We start from the raw sequence: 24,113 nt of genomic DNA, 5'->3' as shown, positions 1-24,113 counted from the left end.
TAAATTTAAGATATATCTTTGAGGATAAAATTATAGCAACATGAAACAAATTGGTGTTAGGTCGTTTTCTTTTACACTTAATGTATCCTCTGATAGTTTTTTCCCCCTCTTGTTTGGAAACCCACTAATAATATAGGTTTCTAGGTCAACTTTGCCCTAGAGAAGGATATCCATTTGAATAAGAATCTCTTGCAACTTTGGTACTATATAGCAGAATTACACAATTTGGTTTTAATTCAGTTTATATCTTGTTTGCCTACAGAGTACTTAGTTGCTAAAAAAGGAAACAATAAGTGTAACCCACTGTTCTTTCATTCTAACTGTATGGAATCTATTTAGTACAAAGAGGCAGACTTGGTACACAGGAAACCCAGAATGTAAGACTGTAAATGAGTATCAGATTAGTAATACGGATAATGCTATAGGATATTAAAGAAAGGTGCTCTCACTGTATGTTTAAGAAAAGTTTCAAGGCGGAGGTAAATCTCTGATGAGCTTTAATTCAAAGAAAAAGTTGGATTTGCATGATCTTGATAAGAGGAACCTTGAGCATTTTAGAACCTTAGGATGGTTTAAAGTTGAAAATGAGCATTTTAAAACCCAGTAAAGCCCTTTGTTTACTTTAACCTTCATCAATCTCTTTTTGGAGGATCTGTGTGTATTAGTACAATTTTATTATTATTAGCATTATATACCACTATATTTCTTTTTATTATTTTATATAGAAATATTATTTATGTACTATCAATCATCTCACCCAACTCTCATAATTGTCATTGTGCAGATGAGGCAGTGGAGGTCCAGAGGAAGTTTTGTGATTGCCCAGGATCCTAAGGCTAAAGTGATAGAACTGGATTCACATCCAGGGTTTTGGACTGCTAATCCAGTACTTTTCTTCTCCTATGGTGGTTTTCTTGGCACAGGCACCAGAATTCAGATTGTAGCCTTCTACCACTGGGTCCACTAGTCCAGAGTTATATCTCCTATAAGAAAGTAGATAGTGGAATAGAGAGTTAAATATATTTTGTAATACTCATTATGGACATTTTGTAAGGAAAATAAAAAATAGGTGATATAAATAGAAAGAATTATGTAGCAATGAGGGTTTTGATCATTAAATTGAGGGTTTTTTTCATACATTACAGATTAGAGATTTTAGCTTTAGAAAACAGATGTGTTTCTTGAGAAGCAAACCCCAATTTAAATTTTTCTTGTGACCGTTAATTTCTTTGCTTATAATGAAAAAGTATCTGCTAGTGATAGCTAGATTTTCAGGACTAAGAAATGTATTAAATCACATATGGGATGTTTGTAGATTACAGTTTTTTGTTTTGTTTCAGATGTACAACATATGATTCAACATTTCTGTACATTACTTAGTGCTCATCACAATAAGTGTGCTTTTAATCCCTTTCACCTATTTCACTTATCTCCCCACCCACCTCCCCTCTAGTAACCACCGGTTTGTCGTTTGTCCTGTTTTTAAGAGTTTTTTCATTTGTCTCTTTTTTTTATTTGCTTTGTTTCTTAAATTCCACAAATGAATTAAATCATATGGTATTTGTCTTTCTCTGCCTGACTTATTTCACTTAATATGGTACCCTCTAGATCCATCCATGTTTGTTACAAATGGCAAAATCTCTTTATGACTAAGGGGTGTGTGTGTGTGTAGTATCTTTTTATCCATTCATCTGTTGATTATGTTGATACTTGGGCTGCCTCCATATCTTGGCTCTTGTAAATAATGCTGTAATAAACATAGGGGTGCATATATCTTTTTGAAGTGTTTTTGTGGTTTTTGGGTGAATTCCCAGTAATGGAACTACTGGATCATATGGTAATTCTATTTTTAATTTTTTGAGGAACCTCCATATTGTTTTCCAGAGTGGTTGCACCAGCCTGCATTCCTACCAACAGTGCATGAGGTTTCCTTTTTCTCTACATCCTGGCTCATGCTGGTTATTTCTTTAATTTTTTTATATTGGCCATTCTGACAAGTGTGAGGTGGTATCTTATTGTGGTTTTTTGGGGTTTTTGTTACTGGTTTTGTTTTGTTTTTAAGGGGGGCACCTGGCTGGCTCAGTTGGTTAAGCATCTGCCTCGGCTCAGGTCATGATCCCAGGATCCTGGGATCGAGCCCTGCGTCAGGCTCTCTGCTTAGCAAGGAGTCTGCTTCTTCCTCTCCCTCTGCCCCTGCCCTGTCATTATCTCTCTCTCTCCGCCCCCCCCCCGCAAATAAAAAATAAATAAATAAATAAATAAATAAATAAATAATAATAAATAAATAAGATCCGTGAAAGTTTGTTTTAGAGAGAATGAATTGGGGGAGGGGCGGGGGGGGGAAGAGAATCTTAAGCAGGCTCACACCCAGTGATAGCCTGATAGAGGGCTCCATCTCAGGACCTGAGCCAAAATCAAGAGTCCAAAGCTCCAGATGCCTGAGTGGCTCAAGCAGTTGAGCATCTGCCTTTGGCTCAGGGCCTAATCCTGGATTCCCTGGATCGAGTCCCACATCCTCCTTGCATGGAGCCTGCTTCTCCTCCCTCTGCCTGTGTCTCTGCCTCTCTGTGTGTGTCTCTCATCAATAAATAAATAAAATCTTTAAAAAAAAAAAAAAAAAGGAGTCCAAAGCTCAACTGAGCCAATGAGGATCCCCTCATTGAAGTTTTGATTTGCATTTCCCTAATGATTATTGATGTTGACCATCTTTTCATATGTCTGTTGGTCATCTGTATATCTTTGGAAAAATGTCTTTTTGTGTCCTCTGCCCATTTTTAAATTGAATTGTTTGTTTTTGTGTCTATTCCATTGTATAATTTTTTTATATGTTTTTGGGTATTAACCCCTGTGAGATACATCATTTACAAATATCTCTCCCATCAGTAGCTTGTCTTTTCATTTTGTTGATGGTTTCCTTTACTGTGCAAAAGCTTTTTACTTTGGTATAGTTTGAATAGTTTTAATTTTGCTTTTGTTTTCCTTGCCAAAGGAGACATATCTAGAAAAATGTTTCTATGACTGATATCAAAGAGATTACTGCCTTTGTTTGCTTCTAGGAATTTTATGGTTTCAGGTTTCACTTTTAGGTCTTTTAATATAATTCTGAGTTTATTTTTGTGTATGGTCCAAGAAAGTGGTCCTGTCTGGTTTTCTCAACACCCTTTGTTGAAGAGATTGTCTTTTTCCAATTGTATATATATTCTTGTCTCCTTCACTGTAGATTAATTGACCATAAAAGTATGGGATTATTTCTGGATTCTTTATTGTGTTCATTGAATTGATCTGTGTGTCGGTTTTTGTGCCAGTATTATACAGTTTTGATTTGATTACTATAGTTTTGTAATACGATCTTGAAATCTGAGATTGTAATACCTCTAGCTTTGTTCTTTTTCAAGACTGCTTTAGCTATCTGGGGTCTTTTTGCGGTTTCATGCAAATCTTAGGATTGTTTGTTCTAGTTCTGTGAAAAATGCTGTCGGTATTTTGATAGGGATTGCATTGAATGTGTGGATTGCTTTGGGTAGGGTGGACTTTTTTTTTTTTAAGAGAGTGGGAGGGGAATGGGGAGTGCAGAGGGAGAAGGACAGAGAATCCAAAACAGGCTGCATGCCAAGCATGGAGCTCAACACAGAGCTCAGTCTCAGAACCCTGAGATCCTGACCTGAGCCAACATCGAGTCACGCATTGACTGAGCCACCAACGTGCCCCAGGTAGTGTAGATATTTTAACAAGAGTAATGGTCTTTTACTTCCTTGGTTAAGTTTATTCCTAGTTATTTTATTATTTTTGGTGCACGAGTTAAATGGGATTGTTTTCTTAATTTTTCTTTCCACTATTTTTTTTTTTTTTTTAGGATTTTATTTATTTTTTTGAGAGAGCACAAGTAGGGGAGAGAGGGAGAGAGAATCTGAAGCAGACTCCGTGCTGAGCACAGAGCCCAATGTGGGGATTGATCTCTTAACTGCAAGATCATGACCTGAGCTGAAACCAAGAGTTGTGACGCTTAACTGACTGAGCCAACCGGGCACCCCCCTTCCACTGCTTTATTAATGCATAGAAATGTAACAGATTGCTGTATATTAATTTTGTGTCCTGTGAATTTACTGAGTTCATTGCTCAGTTCTAGTTTTTTAGTGGCATCTTTAGGGTTTTCTATATATAGTATCCTGTCATCTGTAAATAGTGAAAGTTTTACTTCTTCCTTAATGATTTGACGCCTTTTATTTCTTTTGTTGTCTGATTGCTGTGGCTAGAACTCCCAGTACTGTGTTGAATAAAAGTGGTGAGAGTAAAAAAAAAAAAAAAAAAAAAAAAAAAGGTGGTGAGAGTGGGGGATCCCTGGGTGGCTCAGCGGTTTGGCGCCTGCCTTTGGCCCAGGGTGCGATCCTGAAGTCCCGGGATTGAGTTCCGCGTCAGGCTCCCGGCATGGAGCCTGCTTCTCCCTCTGCCTGTGTCTCTGCCCCTCTCTCCCTCTCTATGTCTATCATAAATAAATAAATAAATCTTTAAAAAAAAAAAAAGGTGGTGAGAGTGGACATCCTTGTCTTGCTCCTGATCTTAGAGGAAAAGTTGTTTTTCACCATCAAGTATGATGTTCACTCTGGGTTTTTCATATATGGTCTTTATTATGTTGAGGTATATTCCCACAAAACCTACTTCCTTGAGAATGTTTATCATGAATGGATGTTGTACTTTGTCACATCCTTTTTCTGCTTCTGCTTTGAGAGGATTGTATGGTTTATCCTTCCACTTGTTTATGTGACATACCACGTTGATCGATTTGTGACTGCATCCCTGGAATAAATACCACTTGATCATGATGAGTAGTTTTTTTTAATATATTGTTAGATTTGGTTTGCTAATATTTTATTGAGGATATTTGCATCCGTGTTCATAAGAGATACTGTCTTAAATTTTCCCTTTTGTGTAGTGTCTTTACCTGGTTTTGGTATTGGGGTGATGCTGGCCTTGTACAATGGATTTGTAATCTTTCCATCCTCTTCTATTTTTGGAATAGTTTGAGAAGAATAGATATTAACTATTCTCTAAATGTTTTTCAGAATTCACTTGTTAAATCATCTGGTCTTGGACTTTTGGGACTTTTTTGATTACTGATTCAGTTTCACTGCTACCAACTAATGTTGGTCTATTCAAACTCTCTATTTCTTCCTGATTCAGTTTAGAAGGTTATATGTTTCTAGGAATTTATCCATTTCTTCCAGGTTGTCAAATTTACTGGCGTATAATTTTTCATAATACTCTTTTATAATCCTTTGTATATCTGTGATGTCAGTTATTTCTCCTCTTTAAATTCGGATTTATTTATTTGCACTTTTTTTTTTCTTAGTCTGGCTAAAGGTTTATCAGTTTTGTTATCTTTTTAAAGAACCAGCTCCTGGTTTCATTGATCTGTTTTCTTTAGTTTCTATTTCATTTATTTCTTCTCTAATCGTTTTTATTTTCTTCTGTCTTCTGGCTTTGGGCTCTGTTTTTCTTTTTCTAGCTCCTTTAGCTATAAGTTTAGGTTGTTTGAGATTTTTCTTGATTACAAAGTAATTGTAAAACTATAGTTACACAGTTCTTTTAATATTCCTGATAACGCTTCCCTTTTAGAATGACCTATAACTTTTTTTTCTTTCTTTCTTCACTCAGCCACATTATAGCCCTTCCAAGGATATTAGTGGCTCTGGGATTAATGCTGCTCCCCTGCAACAGGAAGGGATTAAGAGGGATTTCCCTCTTGTTGGCCTCCTGAGGAGCTATAATGAGTAGATGAAAGAAAATATTAAGTCACATCACACTTTGTTAAAAGTGAGCTACTTCCAGGCAATTCATAGAGAAACAGGATCTACAATTTTCAAATTTGGAGACTTTTTTTTTTTTTTTTTACCCTTTTGTTGTTTTCATACGTGTTTGCTTAGAATAACTATAATGTAAAACAGTGAATTTAAGGAAAATGAAACTCAGGAATTCTTTTCAAATAGGTAGGATAGATTCTTTTGTTGTGGTAGAAATTTCCTGTGTTGAAAATAGTGGGCTATATGGAATATTTGTGGAGAAGAGAAAAAAAATTTTAAGTGGTAGTTTTTGTAACATGTTTGTAAAACTGTGACAGAGTTGGAATCTGAAAAAAAGCAGTCACTTTTTTTTTTTAAGATTTTATTTATTTATTCATGAGAGACACACACAGAGAGAGAGAGAGAGAGAGAGAGAGAGGCAGAGACACAGACAGAGGGAGAAGCAGGCTCCTTACAGGGAGCCTAACGTGGGACTCTATCCCAGGACTCCAGGATCATGCCCTGGGCCAAAGGCAGTCACTCAACTGTGGAGCCACCCAGGTGTCCCAGAAGTCTCATTCTTGAATGTGATCACTACAGAAGATAATACTTGAAGTATATAAACTATGTAACTATCACCCAAAACAGTTTATTTTCTTAGAAATCTTCAGAGATATTTACAAACCACAATAAAACATGTCATAATACTTTATAGCAGTCGCCACTTTTTTTTTTATCAACGAAAGGTATATCGCTTAACTTATTCATTAATCCTGGCCCCAAAAGAGTTTTGGTTCTCTGCAAAAATCAAAGTTGTACTGGAGGAATGAGTTTCCTATAGATGTCTGCAGTGGTAATAGAGTAGTCAGGCAAATGAGAAAGATAACCATTTTTGAATGGGACAGTATACACATAGATGTGTAATTAGTATTGCTACTTTTATTTTTTATATATTATGGCTTTACTTAAATTCAAGTTAATTAACTTATAGTATATTATTAGTTTTAGGGGTAGAATTTAGTGATTCATCAGTTGTATATAACACATTGTGCCTTCCTTAATGTCCATCATGAATTATTCCATCCTGTCACCCGCCTCCCTTCCAGCAACCCTCAGTTTATTCCCTGTAGTTAGAGTCTCTTATGGTTTGCCTCCATCTCTGTTTTTATCTTATTTTTACTACTTTTATTTATTTATTTTTTTTACTACTTTTAAAATAGAGTTAATACAGGTGAAACTTAAACTTCCACACAGAGCTTTCAACAAGTATTTGCTAGATGATTGTTGCTTTCTTGGATCTGAATTTAAATCTTATATATTGCACATTTGTGTTTCCTCAGATGTAATTTCTTGCTTGTTCTTTCTCAGCCTAGACTATGATATATCAGGGACAACGTGAATGTTATTCTCAGTACCTGTCAAAGACCAGATATCCATATGTGTTTTATTTAACCCAACTTTGTCAGAAATAAAAAGTTAAAAAAAAAAAAAAAAAGTAGTCATGAGAATCAACCACTATATTTGTAGGAGCCATCTTTAAGGATGGTCACTCCTTAATTGCACGAAGTTTTCTTTGCCTCATTTCCAAAATGCCTAAATTCCAGATATCAGTGTGACATACTAGCTAGATTCCACAAGCTTTCTGCAATGCCATAACACAGTGTAATTTAAAGTTCCTGCTTGGTAGCTAGCTCTCTGCCAAAATATGTTTCCCACTTTTTTTTTTTAAGACTTTGAGAGAGAGAATGAGCAAGAGAAGGAGCACAAGGAGGAAGAGGGAGGAGGAGACTCACCACTGAGCAGGGAGCTGAGATGTGGGGCAAGGGGAGGCTGGGGGAGGGGTGTGTGGGGGCTCTATCTCCGGACCCTGGGATCATGACCTGAGCCCATAGCAGATACTTAACCAACTGAACCATCCAGGTGCCCTGTGTTTCCCACTATTAATAGAACTAAATGTCCTTTCCAGACTGTTTGAATTTGTATGTAATTTTTTGACTTTTGAGGTATGGATCGGGCTAGTTTGAGGGTGCAATAAATTATCTGAATACTGGAAGCATCTGTACAATAGAATCATTTTCAATATATCTTTTAATGGCTATTCATCTTTTAAAATTAATGGCTATTTATCTTTTAAAATCATCATTGTAGTAATGAAGAAGCATTTGTCCTTCCTAGCACTATTTATATGATCCAGCAGGCTCTGAGTTACTATTTATTGGTGGTTTCAGTTTTCCAGTGTGCAGATTTGAATGGATGGCATCATGGCATTGTCATAAGTAATATACTGTTTTAGTTTCATTTAGTCAAGTTTATATGTTTGGGTGGGTAATGGCAGTTTTAAATTACTGAATTGTAATTGTGTAAGTATGTATAAAAACAAAAAATACATGATAAAAATGACCCTTTTTTGGTCATGATTATTTGGATTTAAAATAACTATAGCTTGAAATACTTAGTTTGGAATAAATCAAGCCCTAAACATTCTGGTTTATTTTTTAAAAATTACTTAAGGGGTGCCCGAGTGGCTCAGTTGGTTAAGCACTTAACTCGTGATTTTGACTCAGGTTATGATATTGGGGCCATGAGGTTGAGGCCCCCCCCCCCCCCCCAGGTGGTGCTTAGCAGAAATCTTCACTCTGCTTGAGATTCTCTCTCTCCGTCTCTCTCTGCACCTCTCCCTCTAAAATAAATAAATCTATAAAAAAATTATTTGAGAGACTTTAATTCTCAACTTATCACTTTATCAGATTTGCCTGACTTTGAACTTCTAGCCAGTTGATGAATTTTATTTTATTTTATTTTTTTGACAGAGAGCACAAGCAGGGTAACGGCAGGCAGAGTGAGTGGATGAAGCAGGCTCCCTATTCAGCAGAGAACCCAATGAGCCAAAGGCAGACACTTAACTGACTGAGCCACCCAGGCACCTCTAGTTGATGAATTTTAGATAGTAGATATTCCTTACCCTTTTCTCTTCATAATAATTTTAGATAGTAGATATTCCTTACCCTTTTCTCTTCATAATGAGGTTTTACTGGTTTTCTTTTCAAATAGGATAATTTTGTTCTTTTCAAATAGGATAGATTTTTTTCGCACATATATTTTGGTAGAACTCCTTTTTATCTCTGAGCATATATAAGTCTCCACTTCCTTTGTTATTCTGAATTTTGCATTATTCTCAAAATTTTTTATTGCTAAGATCTTAACATCTATAAGAAGCAGTCTTGTGAGTTTGAAAACTAACAGTGGTCCCAGTTACTTGCCTGGCCACTAGCTATTCTGAAAGGTGACTTGTCTCAATTTTTACTTTTTCTGGTTAGGAAAGCAACCCTAGTCACCAAGACAAATATTTAAAGGCATTTTAAGTTCATTTTATTTATTATAGATCAAATGTTCCATCACAAAATGATTATAAGCTTTTAAAAGTATAATAAAATAAGTTCTGTTAAATATGTTTATTTTCTATTATAAAAAAGATAGGTTCATTCATTAAGCCTTGTATTTGTGCATATCTTCCTTATAACAGTCTGTTAATAGCAATAGATTTTTTTTTAATTTTTTTTATTTATTTATGATAGTCACAGAGAGAGAGAGAGAGAGAGGCAGAGACACAGGCAGAGGGAGAAGCAGGCTCCATGCACCGGGAGCCCGATGTGGGATTCGATCCCGGGTCTCCGGGATGGTGCCCTGGGCCAAATGCAGGCGCCAAACTGCTGCGCCACCCAGGGATCCCAGCAATAGATATTAGTGTTCTAAAACTGGCTTGTGAAATAGTACTTCTTTATGAAAGTTATTTAACAAATATTACAATATGTGTTGGAATGTACAGAAGAAAGTCACTTTTTTTTTTTTTAATTTTATTTATTTATTCATGAGAGACACAGAGAGAGCAAGAGGCAGACACAGGCAGAGGGAGAAGCAGGCTCCTCCACTCAGGCAGCCCAGCTCGGGACTTGATCCCAAGTGTTGGAATGTACAGAAAAAAGTCACTTTTTTTTTTTTTTTTTTTTTAATTTATGATAGTCACAGAGAGACAGACAGACAGACAGACACAGGCAGAGGGAGAAGCAGGCTCCATGCACCGGGAGCCCGACGTGGGATTCAATCCCGGGTCTCCAGGATCGCGCCCTGGGCCAAAGGCAGGCGCCAAACCGCTGCGCCACCCAGGGATCCCCCAAGTCACTTTTAAGTGATAACATTCTCTCTTTAGTTTTACTCAGTGACTTACCTTGCATTCACATTTCACGTTCATATTAGCATTTTTATCCTAGGTATTTTTTAGTGCTTTTCTAGTGCTTTTCCTTAAGAGTTTTCTCTTAACCCATTCAATGCTTTTAATTAACTTATTTCCAAACTTTTCTTTGTTTCCATAATGAATATTTATAGGATTCTCATATTTTAGGCATTTCCAAGAATGCCATTTTACTAGTTTTATTAGTAATATTTAAACATTCCAAAATACATGCCTAAGTAGCATCATCAAATTTAATAGAGCTGGAAAAGAGCAGATTTAGTGTGGAGAAGTATGCTGTTAGAATATTTATTAGTTGTGTACATTTTGCTAGCAGTTTAGGAATGTCAGATGATCCCTGCCTACTGGATCAGGTTTAATTCAGTCAATATAATTACCAGTGTAAGGGATAAAACCTTTTGGAACACGATGGGAGTGTTGAATGTCTAACTCTTGGTCTCAGCTCAGGTCTTGATCTCAGGGTTGTGAATTCGGGTCCTTCATTAGATCCGAGCATTAAAAAAAAAAAGTCAATATAAAGGAAGTAGTCAAAAAATAATTAAAAAATAATTAAAGGAAGTAATCTGTTGTTTTTAACTTTTCTCCACAAAGAAGAAAAGTGGTGGAATTTTCAGAGAGGATTCTTAACAATATTACCAGTTTGAAAGGACACAATAAGGAATATAGATAGCTTTTTTTTTCCTCTAGTTTTTGCTTACTATTAAATACAATCAAACAAAACACCAAAATGGGGTGGGGAGGTGGATAGCAAATACCAGTTGCTTTAAATGTTTTACCTTAATCTTTCTTTTTATAGGGAATTGACTCTCTTTTGGAGTAAACTACAAAGAAGAATTGACCCTTCTTTAGACACTTTTTTGGAGCGCTGTCGTCAGTTTGGTGTCATAGCTAAAACACAGCAGCATTTATTTTGCCTGATTAGAGTTATACAAACTGAAGTGAGTAATTTTGCTTTTTTATGATAATTGTCCTGAAATGGAGGAATGAGTGGGGAGATAACTTCTCAGGCAACTCCTCTTAGATGAGGGAAAATGAGAAATAATGGGCTTTAATAAGATTATGGAACTGGACATATCTAGCAGTTTCTACGGATTGACCTTCTGGAATCCATAGCTTTTCTTAATGGAAAAATAGTAATTTGAAGGGACAGGCCATTGGAGTAAAGAACAATTATGTTTCTGAGCTGTCACTTCAACTACTCTATATCTACTTTTACTAGAATAATTTTCTGTTTTTATATTTTCCTTAAGAATGGAATGATACATTTTCTAAGTGTTGAAAGAGTAGAACAGTTCCAGAATCAACTGTATATAAATTGTAAACCTCTGTGAAAACCAATCGGAAGCAAGTTAGATATTTTCAGGAAATAAATATTTGCTAAAATGAGAGGAAGCACCATATATAAAGCCTTGTGTTTTGAGTTCAGCCCTATATATATGCTAAGCCTACCAGCCTAGAGATTCAGGATGAATCTTAACTCTATTTTTGCTCTATTTTTGTGTTGTTTTTAGTATCTGCTCATGAGTGAGCTCTTAGTATACCCGTATCTATAATGGCAAATGGGTATGTTTTATGGGTTACTTCTTTGACAACATCCAAGAATTGTTTATACCAAAGTCAAGGCACAGTTGTATCTTTGATACATCCTGTCTCTTCTAATGTTGTAACCGTCTATATCCTATACTTTTTTTTGAAATATGTTATTCTGGTCTTTTCTAATAAAGACAGGAAGAAGCAAAACATTTTATTAAAAGTAAATTAAATAAATAATAAATAAATAAATAAATAAATAAATGTAAATTCATGGTCAGATAGATAACTTAGGTGATAATTATTTAGTCACCTAACTAACTAAGTTAAATATAACTTATATTTATTTTTATATTTATTTATATTACTTATTTATATTTATTTAACTTATTATAAATATAATAAAGTTATATTTAACTTATTTAGTTAAACCTTACTTTATTTTTTAAAAATTACTTTTTGCTATATGACATAATCATAGGAATGATACTGTATTTACAGGATCCCTTTACACTTGAGGGGAGGAGATTATACAAAGGTGAGAGTCACTGGGGGGGGGGTCACTTTAGAATTCTACTTACCATGAGAAACCACAGAAAATGAGAAAGCTGCTAGAGGACTAGGGAAAATGGGTTTCTGACACAGACTAAGGAATTTCTGTCCATTTGCATAACCAGACCCATTTCTCTTTAAGCCTAGTCTAGGGTACTTTCTACTATAATCATTCATGATAATTGGCCTGAAGGGTAGAAAAGATGTGGACTGGTGGGTGGAAAGGAAGTGAGGTAGAATTCCTTTCAAACTGAGAGACTCACTTCTAGGTTTTTAAAGAGAGATGATCTGACCTATTTCAGTTAGGATCTAGTTCTATGAATGGTAGATATCCTGCAATAGTAGTGGTCTAAAGAAGATGGAAGTTTTCTCCCTCTCTCATATAGATAAATAATCCAGGCAGACAGGCGAAGGTGGCTTATAGTGGCTCCACTTAATGGAAACCCAGGTACCTTTTGTCTGTCTACAGTCAATATATAGTTTGATCTCATATTCTAAAACCTAACTATTCCAATCCTAGGTATCATGTCTCCATTCCAGATAGCAAGGTGGCGGGGGCGAGGGGAGTGGAAAAACCACAGGAACCACACTATGATACACCTTTTCCTCACTCCCTCCAGTATATATACACACAAACACACACACACAGAGACAGACAGACAGACACAGGGCCATCCATATCTAGCTGCAAGGGAGACGAGATATATTCATTATTTCAGGTTACTTTATAACCAATAGAAATCAGGTATTCTGTTCTTAGAGTAAAAGAGGGAAAAAGATATTGGGAGGCAACTAGTAAAAAGTGACATAAACCTTGGGATGGAACAGGTTAATGATGCTGAAAAGCTTGTGTGGGCTTTAGGCCTCTTACGGCAATAGTGGGGACGCCTGGGTGGCTCACTGGTTGAGAGTCTGCCTGTGGCTCAGGGCGTGATCCTGGAGTTCCGGGATCAAGTTCCACATTGGGCTCCCTACATGGAGCCTGCTTCTCCCTCTGCCTGTGTCTCTGCCTCTCTCTCTGTGTCTCTTATGAATGAATGAATGAATGAATGAATGAATGAATGAATAAATAAATAAAATCTTTAAAAAAAAAAGAAGGCAACAATGAGTATATAATGGAGAGGGCCTTATAACAGTACCTTTTATCTTCTGGGCTTCCATTTTATATAAATAGCTTAAGCCAGAGTACATCATCATAGAAGTCACATAAAGTTATGTGACTTGTAAGGATCATAAACCTGTTTTGCAGCAGAGTCAGGACTAGACCATGGGTATCTTGACAAATTGCATAATGTGATTGATTATCATTTATAAATTAGAGCACAGAGAACTTGGAGGATCTGATAAGTTTTAAAATAAGTCATAAATAATTTGTTCTCAACAAATTATGATTACTTAAACTCCATTTTGGAAGACTGAGATAAACAGCAGAGAATGTCCATTCTTTCTTAAATAGTCAAATCTGGTTAAAAGGGTAAAACTGATGAAATTACTAAGCACTTTTCAAAAAACAGACTGAAAATACCATTATACATTCTAAACAAGTATACCAAGAAGTTACTTGTTAAAAGATGGTGAATATATTAGAATTAGGATATGGAATATGGAAATAAATTTTGAAGACATTGATAGATAAAACTAAATTGATTTTAAACCAGGTAGCTGAAGGAATGAAAGTGGTGAGATACATTATATCCAGGGCACATGGGATATAGCCATGTCAGATAAGCTTTGGAATTTTTATTGGCTGTGTAAAGTGGTTAAGAACTCGGGTTATGTACAAAGATCGCTTTAAGTTTAAATCCTTGTTCCTCTGCTTATTAGCTGGTGACTTTGGGCAGTTAACCTACTGAGCTGTGGTTTCTTCATCTATAAAATGAGGATAATGTATGAAAAGAGTATTTGGAGTAGTGCCTAGAATGTAGTAAGGGTTCTGTAAATTGATGGTAGTTGTTTCTTTGTGTTCCTAGAATTAGAATGGTGCCCAACACAGAAGAATTGCTTAACAAATTGATTACCAGTGTGAACAACAGAATTTATCCTCAGTTATTTTACATGGTATTCTGTTGAATACTTATGATGTGCCAGCAACATAGTAATCACTTTATATTATCTTCATTTTCATAACAATACTAGGAGGAAAATCTAACATTACCACTACTGTTATCATTTTATAGATGAGGCAGCAACAACTTAGGATTTAAGAACTTGTCACTGTAGTGAAGCCTGGTATTCAAAGGTAGTCAAAATCTGATTCAAAATTCTATGCTCTTGGGGACCTGGCTGGCTCAGTTTGTAGACCATGTGACTCTTGTCTCAGAGTCATGAATAGAGCCCCATGTTGGGCGGAGGTAAAACTTTTTAAAAACCTTTATGCTCTTAAGTACCGAATTTTAGGCCACTCTGCCATATAATCAATCCCACTTTACTTTGCTCATATTTTCACATTCCATTTCAGTCTCTCACATAAATCATTTTGTATGCACTAGCCTTTTATCACATAATGACCAGATCTTTTTCCTGATTTTTGACTAGTTTCTGAGAACCTCTTGCTATATAGAGATTTAAAGACTCTGTTGTTTTTCCCATGGGAAGTACTTTCCCATAAAGTACTAATTATTTTATGAGAAAATAGGGCAGGGCACTTGGGTGGCTCAGTCAGTTAAGTATCAGACTCCTGATTTCAGCTCAGGTTATGATTTCAGGGTTGTGAGATCCAGCTTTGGTTCAGGCTTGCTTGAGATTCTCTCCTTCTGCCCCTCCCACCTCTAAAAAAAGGCTTTGGGGGCAATGGAGCATCATTTATTTTAGCCTTAAGATTTTGAAAACACCCAGCTTCTCATGACCCATGTGTTTCTTCAATTGAATTCAATCCTAGACTCACTTTTATACAGGTGTTTCCTTTTATACCCATTTATTTAAGCCCTGTCCTTCTAACCAGCTTAAGACAATTCTTTTTTGAATCAACTTCAATGACCTTATTTATCCTGAATTCCTTTGAATTCATATACCTTTATTGTTTATATACATTTGGCATATAAGCAAATTCTTTGAGGGTTAGAGATTGCTTTAATATGTAGTGCCTTATAAAGTTGGACACTCTATAAATGTTCATTGTTATTCATGGTTGTAACATGTAAGCAGGATCTAAATGTCAGTTGCAGGAAGAGAGAGTAAACATAAATTTAAGAACTCTAAAAGTTCTGAGAAGTATATATCTTACCAATGAAAGTTATGTAATATTTAATATGAAAAAGAATAATGACTTTCCCCCCTATTTTTCTTATAGGCTCAAGATGCTGGTCTTGGGGTGTCAATTTTACTATGTGTCAGAGCTCTTCAACTCAGATCAAGCGAAGATGAAGAAATGAAGGCATCAGTTTGTAAAACAATTGCTTGTCTTTTACCAGAAGATTTAGAGGTCAGACGAGCCTGTCAGCTTACAGAATTCTTAATTGAACCCAGTTTGGATGGATTTAATATGTTGGAAGAACTGTATTTGCAGCCAGATCAAAAATTTGATGAAGAAAATGCACCAGTTCCAAATTCTCTCCGATGTGAGCTCTTACTAGCTTTAAAGGCCCATTGGCCTTTTGATCCTGAATTTTGGGACTGGAAAACTTTAAAACGACACTGTCACCAACTGCTAGGACAAGAAGCCTCCGATTCTGATGATGATCTAAGTGGCTATGAAATGTCTATTAATGACACAGATGTTTTAGAATCATTTCTCAGTGATTATGAGGAAGGTAAAGAAGATAAACAATACAGAAGAAGAGATTTAACAGATCAGCATAAAGAGAAAAGAGACAAAAAACCTATTGGTTCTTCTGAAAGATACCAGAGGTGGCTTCAGTATAAATTTTTCTGTTTGTTATGTAAGCGGGAATGTATAGAGGCCAGGATTCTTCATCATTCTAAGATGCATATGGAAGATGGAATTTACACCTGTCCAGTTTGTATTAAAAAATTCAAGAGAAAAGAAATATTTGTTCCTCATGTGATGGAACATGTTAAAATGCCACCAAGCAGAAGGGACCGCTCTAGAAAGAAATTACTGTTGAAAGGCTCTCAAAAGGGAATTTGTCCCAAGAGCCCCTCTGCAACCCTGGAGCAAAACCAGTCCTTGGATGAACAAGCCAAAGGAGAGTCTCATGAATATGTCACATTCAGCAAACTAGAAGATTGCCACCTGCAAGACAGAGATCTGTACCCATGTCCTGGCACAGACTGTTCCCGTGTATTTAAACAATTTAAATACTTAAGTGTGCATCTTAAAGCTGAACACCAAAATAATGATGAAAATGCCAAGCACTACTTGGATATGAAAAACAGAAGAGAGAAGTGTACTTATTGTCGACGACATTTCATGTCTGCTTTTCACCTGCGGGAGCATGAACAAGTGCATTGTGGTCCTCAACCTTATATGTGTGTATCTATAGATTGCTATGCAAGGTTTGGATCAGTGAATGAACTACTTAACCATAAACAAAAACATGATGATCTGCGTTATAAATGTGAATTAAATGGCTGTAATATTGTTTTCAGTGACTTGGGACAGCTTTACCACCATGAAGCACAACACTTTAGGGATGCATCTTACACATGCAACTTTGTTGGCTGTAAAAAGTTCTATTATTCCAAAATTGAATACCAAGATCACCTCTCAATGCATAATGTTGAAAGTTCAAATGGAGATGTGAAAAAATCAGTGAAACTTGAGGAGGCTGCACCAGGTGAAAAGCAAGATAGTATCAATCAGCCCCATCTACTTGACCAAACTGATAAATCACATTTACCTGAGGATCTTCTTTTCTGTGCAGGATCAGCTAATTCTCAAATAGAAACTGCAGAAAATCTGAAAGAAAACAGTGACAGTAATTCTAGTGATCAGTTAAGTCATAGCTCTTCAGCTTCCTTGAATGAAGAGTTAATTGATACACTGGATCACTCTGAAACCATGCAGGATATATTATTATCTCATGAGAAGGTCTTTGTGCCCTCCAGTTTAAAAGAAAAATGTTCCAGTGTGGCAGTTTGTTTTGATGGGACTAAGTTTACCTGTGGTTTTGATGGCTGTGGTTCCACATACAAAAATGCAAGAGGGATGCAAAAGCATTTACGGAAGGTTCACCCATACCATTTCAAACCCAAAAAGATAAAGACAAAAGATCTCTTTCCCTGTTTGGGTAATGAACATAATCAAACAACTGAAAAGTTTGATGCAGAACCTAAACCCAGCTCAGATACAAACAGTGACTCCCCCGATGAAGGTCTAGATCACAATATTCATACTAAATGCAAACGAGAATATCAAGGTTATTCCACAGAAGCTTCCATTTGTGCTTCTAAAAGGCCGTGTACAGAGGATACCATGTTGGAACTTTTGTTACGCTTGAAACATTTAAGCTTGAAAAACTCAATGACACATGGATCTTTCTCAGGGTCGTTGCAGGGGTACCCATCCAGTGGTGCTAAGTCTCTTCAATCGGTTTCACCTATATCAGACCTTAATTTTCAGAATCAAGATGAGAATATGCCAAGTCAGTACCTTGCACAGTTGGCAGCTAAGCCTTTTTTCTGTGAGCTTCAAGGATGCAAATATGAATTTGTGACCAGAGAGGCTTTGTTAATGCATTATCTTAAAAAACATAATTATTCAAAAGAAAAAGTCCTTCAGTTAACCATGTTTCAACATCGGTATTCCCCATTCCAGTGTCATATTTGCCAAAGGTCATTTACAAGAAAAACACATCTTAGGATTCATTATAAAAATAAACATCAGATTGGCAGTGACAGAGTAACTCACAAACTGTTAGATAATGAAAAATGTGATCATGAAGGCCCATGCTCAGTAGACAGATTGAAAGGTGATTGCCCTACAGAACTTGGCCGTGATCCCAGCAGTAACTCTGAGAAGCCACACTGTCACTCTAAAAAGGATGAATGCAGTTCAGAAACAGATTTGGAGTCATCCTGCGAAGAAACAGAAAGTAAAACATCTGATATTTCATCACCAATAGGTAGCCATAGAGAAGAAGGAGAAGGAAGAGAGGGACGAGGTAGCAGGAGAACTGTTGCTAAAGGAAATCTCTGCTATATTTTGAATAAATACCACAAACCATTCCATTGTATCCATAAAACTTGCAACTCCTCATTCACCAATCTAAAAGGCTTGATTCGTCATTACAGAACTGTACATCAGTACAACAAAGAACAATTATGTTTAGAGAAAGACAAAGCAAGAACCAAAAGGGAACTTGTCAAATGTAAAAAGATATTTGCTTGCAAATATAAGGAATGTAACAAACGCTTCCTGTGTTCCAAAGCTCTTGCTAAGCACTGTAGTGACTCTCATAACCTAGACCATATTGAAGAGCCTAAAGTGCTTTCTGAAGCTGAATCTGCAGCAAGGTTTTCCTGTAACCAGCCTCAGTGCCCTGCTGTTTTTTATACATTCAGCAAGTTGAAGCACCACTTGATGGAACAGCATAATATTGAAGGAGAAATACATTCAGATTATGAAATTCATTGCGATCTTAATGGCTGTGGCCAGATTTTCACCCATCGCAGTAATTATTCTCAACATGTATATTACCGACATAAAGACTATTACGATGATCTGTTTAGAAGCCAGAAAGTGGCAAATGAAAGGCTACTAAGGAGTGAAAAGGTGTGTCCTACAGCGCTTACTCAGGGGCATGAACATCAGACTACCAGGAGATCATTTAATGCTAAAGCTAAAAAATGTAGTTTAATCAAAGAAAAGAAGGCTCCGATTAGTTTTAAAACAAGAGCTGAAGCCCTCCATATGTGTGTGGAGCAGTCTGAGCACACACAGTATCCCTGCATGGTTCAAGGATGCTTATCTGTGGTGAAGTTGGAGAGCAGCATAGTGAGGCATTATAAACGCACCCATCAGATGAGTAGTGCCTATTTAGAGCAACAGATGGAAAATCTTGTCGTCTGTGTTAAGTATGGTACCAAAATTAAGGAAGAGCCCCCTTCTGAAGCAGACCCCTATATAAAGAAAGAAGAAAATAGCTGTGAATCAGAGCGCACGAAGCACAGCCATTCCCCAGGTGACAGTAGCGTCCCTGCCCAGAGCACTGATTCCCTTCATCCAGGCGAAAGGGAGGGAGGTCAGAAAGGATGTACAGAAAGCAAACCAGCGTTTGATGCAGATACTCTGCTCTACAGAGGAACTTTGAAATGTAACCATAGTTCGGAAACCACTTCTTTGGAACAATGTAATATAGTTCAGCCTCCTCCTTGTAAAATAGAAAATTCCATACCTAATCCTAGTGGGACTGAAAGTGGGACTTACTTCACAAGTTTCCAGCTGCCTTTACCAAGGATCAAAGACTCAGAAACTGGGCAGCAAAGTTCAGGGCAAGAAAACACTGTAAAAAATTCAACCCATGTCCCAAAAGAGAATTTTAGGAAGCATCCACAGCCTAGGTCATTTGATTTGAAGACTTACAAACCTATGGGATTTGAATCTTCATTTCTGAAATTTATTCAGGAAAGTGAAGAGAAAGAAGACGATTTTGATGATTGGGAGCCTTCGGAGCACTTAACATTAAGTAGTTCTTCACAACCCAGTAATGACTTAACAGGGAGTGTTATGGCAAATAATATGGTGAATGACAATGACCCTGAAGTTGACATACCTCATTCTTCCAGTGACTCTGCAATTCATGAGAACCTGACTGCAATCCCACCTTTGATAGTAGCTGAGACAGCAGCAGTTCCTTCCTTGGAGAACCTGAGGGTTGTATTGGACAAAGCATTAACAGACTGTGGAGAGCTTGCCTTAAAACAGCTTCATTATCTACGGCCAGTGGTTGTCCTTGAAAGATCTAAGTTTTCCACACCAATTTTAGACTTGTTTCCAACAAAAAAGACCGATGAGCTTTGTGTAGGAAGTTCCTAAATAGCAATTTTGTTTTAGAAACAGACTGGCTCCAACACTGCAACATGGGGACAATTGCCAACTTGAACAAAGGCTGAGAACCAGCCACACTGTTGTTTAGGGTAGAATAGGCTGTGTATTTACATGAATGTATAATATCTATGTCAGCAGTATTGGCTGAGTCCATTAGCTCTCCAGTTGGTTTATTGATTGGGTTTGTTTTTTTTGTTTGTTTGTTTATTAAAAAAATGGAACTGTACTCTTGTTTGGTGCTAATTAATACATCAAAATATATTGGGGCTTCCTTTTTCAAATTAAGTGTGCATGATTGTATATGGAACAAATACAAAGATCCCAGGGTGGGAGGGCTAGGGAAAGGGATATGGAGTTCTTACTTGACTTGAATGTGCACCTGAGGGTGCTTTGTGTAATATATTGTACACTACAGCATCTTATATTTTTTGAGTTGAGTTTCAATAAATTACAATTTTTCACCCATTTCTTGTTTACTCATAATGAGTTTTCATACCATACATAAACTGCACTTAATATTTTCTGGAATGTGCACTTGTATTTGCCCCAATAGTTTTTCTTGTTAACCAAACCATTTCGATCCAGCTTCTTTCTGAATGACAATATATTGTCTTAAAATTTTTGTGCAAAGAAAAATCTAAAATTGAATAATTAGTCCCAAGAGTCAAGATAGCTCCCAAAAAAGGATGTCCAGGAGTTGCCTGGGTAGAAGGAGAAAATACCAAGCAGAACATGAAGGGCATAGTTGTGTGCAGTCATGTTTCCAGGGAACTACAAGTAATTTGGTAGGCTGCAATGAAAGAGAAGCACTGAGGTGGATGAGATTATTGTAGAGATAGGTGGCAGGAACCCAACCATGAATGCTAAGGAGTTTGGACTTGAAGCCACAGGCAGCTGAGACCCTTTGAAGGATTTGAACAAAATAACATGATGAAGTTCATTGTAATAATGTTAAGTCAGTAACAATTTGTAGGTCACTTTAGTATGATATGAGACACCTGGTGGATTCATTCTTAAGACTCCTTATACTAGAGACTTTTTGGCCCAGAACAAGAAAAAGTTGCTAATTGTCTTAAGACTGAACTACATCCATTCATCCACTCCTGACTTATACCCTCTGAAAGGATATAGTTAGTCCATTTGTAGGGGAGCCAAACCCTAAATTTCAGAAACCTATTGAAAGTTTGCTTCAAGTACAAGCCTAAATGATTTATCCTAAATCACTTTCTATTCCAGTTGGAGATCTTGTTTCATTTTGTGGACTTACTAACGACCATGTTTTATGTCAAACCCAGCATGTGAAGTTACATGACAATATAGAAGGTCAGAGTTTTGTAGCTTTTAGTACTATCGTTTTTATTTGATGTGTCTTTAGGATTTATCCCCAATGCTGGTATGAACCTGGAAGCAATGACTTTGTTTTCAAAGTCCTTTTATTTTTTATTTATTTTTATTTTTACTTTTAAAGATTTTATTTATTTGAGAGAGAGTGGGTGGAGGAACAGAGGGAAAGGAACAAGCAGACCACACACTGAGCACAGAGCCCCACAAAGGGTTCTATCCTATGACCATGAGATCACAACCTGAACTGAAACCCAAGAGTTGGACGCTTATCTCCGTGAGCCACCCAGGTGCCCCTCAGAGTCTTTTTAAATTCAAGATCTGCTCTGTAACTGACAGAAGTTGAGAGTGCCACTTTCATTCTATCCTTTTACCCAGAATTCACTTGTTTCAGTGTTTCCCCTTGTTCATGAACATGTGTGAAAGAGAGGGTGGGGAATCATGGAGAAGAAACCTTTTATTAATCCCAAATCTATCCTCTGTTTGTCCTGGGTTGCCTACTTCTGACTTGCATTGCCAAGAACATAGTCATTGGAAGATGGAATTAGTCATTAACCAAATATTCAAGTGTACACGTATTTAGAGGCAGTTTCAGATGCTTAGGGAGATAAAAATCCCAAAATAAATTTGTCAAGGCATCTGCCAGTGTGGAGCCTTCATGTGAGGGCTAGGATAGCTTAAACATTGTTAATCATAGTGTGGCAGTGGACCTGCAGCATGGGCATCACCTTGGAGCTTGTTAGAAATGTAGAATGTCAGGCCAGGCCCCACTCCAAAACTTCTGGCCCAAAATCTACATTTTAGTAAGATCTCTAGATGATCCATAGGCACAGAAAAATTCCTGAAGCAATGGCCTAGAACATAGTGGAAAGTACTGTGAGAATTCAGGATAGCTACACTTTCTTAAAAGCACTTTACATAAAAAAAAAAGCACTTTACATAAAATTATCTTGTTGAATTTTCATAACTTCAGGAAGTAGGTACTTTTCCCTTCATTTGACATACAGACTTAAGGATGGAGTGTTTTCCCTAGCTGTTAGAAGCTGGGGATAGGTGGAGCCTCGTTTCCAATTTCTTCTGACTGGAAGGATATCAGGGAGGGAAACTTCATGTGAAGAAAGTACATCAAAAAGTTGCAAGTGGTGTTTAAATTAGTGCCAAAAAAAAACATAGTTCTGTAATGAAACAGTATATTGTTTGTGGGAGTGAATAATGGGATATAAAGTTTGAAGTGTAAGTATAAGCCAGGTCATGCAGATCCAATTCTAATTCTACATCTGTTGACGTTTTCTCATTTGAGGAAGAGAGGAAAACTGGCTCATACTGTTTCTGTGAGTCTGTTTCTCTTTCTGAGAGGAATTTATAAAAGAAAGGTTTCTCAGTCCCTTCTCCCCACCTCTCACCCTCACGATAGACTGTGATGCCTCTCGCTTTATCCTGCTGACTCAGGGGCAAAGCCTTCTGTTATGTAGAGCTGAGACTGGAAAGAGGGACTCGCTCTAATCTGACTTCCTTGGTCTACACCTGCAGGAATAGATTCTGTGATAGACTGCATTTGGAAGTCGGAACCACTTTGAGAACAGGAACCAGGATACTCAGACTTAACCTGTCAACCTGTATTTGACAGGTTTCACCTGTATTCCAGGCGCCTGAAGGCACAGGAAAGCTACAGCCAAATATTCACGAAGCAACACTATCTGCCAACTCCTGGGTGTCGAACTTCACAGTTTCCTGCATCGTGGAGATGAGAGTCTAGTAAAGAAGATACACAATAAACAAAACAATACAAATGAAGTGCTACATGAGAGCTGTGGCTGTGACAGGACCCCCCAAAAAGGCCAGGAAAAGCTGCTTTGAGGAAGGGATGTTTGAATTAAAACCCAAAGAACCAGTAGGAATTAGCCAGAGAGTATAATCGTATTGTGTGGAAAGGCTTTGTGGTGTGTTCATGACATTGATGAGTCTGGTATAGCTGGTGCTGAGAGTAAAAATGGGAAAAGGAAATGAGAGAAAGCTGGATAGGTAAACAGCAACCAGGTATTTTAGGGCTATGTAACCAGCTTCTAGATTTTTTATTTTGTTTGAAAGGCAATGAAGAACATATAAGGCATAAAGTAAGCATTGCATGAGTCCGAAGTTCCATCCTAATAGGGTCCGATGTGGAAGATTACTGGGTGGACTGGCTGGATAGATGGATAGATGACTATCTAAAGGTAGGCTGAGATGCCTTGCATATTGATAAATCTTCGTTGTTGGGCGTTTTCAGGTGTCTAAGAAGGGAGTCAAACTATAAATGGGGTTTTTTTTTTTTTGGACTAGATTCTTTTAAGGCACCTTACACTATTGAGATTTACAATACTGTGTATTTTGTCATAAATGTCACTACAAATAATAGTTGCACTTACCTATATGGGTAGCTTGGGGTTTTTTGTTTTTGTTTTTTTTAAGATTTGTATTTATTCATGAGAGACAGAGAGAGGCAGAGACATAGGCAGAGGGAGAAGCAGGCTCCCTGCAGGGAGCCCAATGTGTGACTCAATCCTAGGACCTTGGGATCACGACCTGAGCCAAAGGCAGATGCTCAATCACTGAGCCACCCAGGCACCCTAGCTTCTTCTTTTATACAAATTATCAAATTCCCATTACAGGCCTACAAGGTAAGGAATTACTACCACTTCACAAATGAAGATAGATATTAGGGCTCAGGTTTAGTGAT

General features: G+C 37.1%; 1 protein-coding gene across 1 annotated transcript in view; it reads left to right on the top strand.

Annotated features, from left to right (window-relative positions):
• The window catches only part of RLF (RLF zinc finger), a 91,725-nt gene extending 71,443 nt beyond the window's left edge, over positions 1-20,282 (top strand). The window contains exons 7-8 of the mRNA XM_025419786.3: positions 10,823-10,964; positions 15,398-20,282. Of these exons, the coding sequence (XP_025275571.1) occupies positions 10,823-10,964; positions 15,398-20,044 (4,789 nt within the window). The 3' untranslated portion in view covers positions 20,045-20,282. The remainder of the gene's footprint in view (positions 1-10,822; positions 10,965-15,397) is intronic.
• The last annotated feature ends 3,831 nt before the right edge of the window (positions 20,283-24,113 follow it).

This window comes from Canis lupus, chromosome 15, assembly GCF_003254725.2.
Source record: "Canis lupus dingo isolate Sandy chromosome 15, ASM325472v2, whole genome shotgun sequence".
Classification (NCBI taxonomy): Eukaryota; Metazoa; Chordata; class Mammalia; order Carnivora; family Canidae; genus Canis; species Canis lupus.
This window is presented reverse-complemented; position numbering and strand designations above follow the sequence as displayed.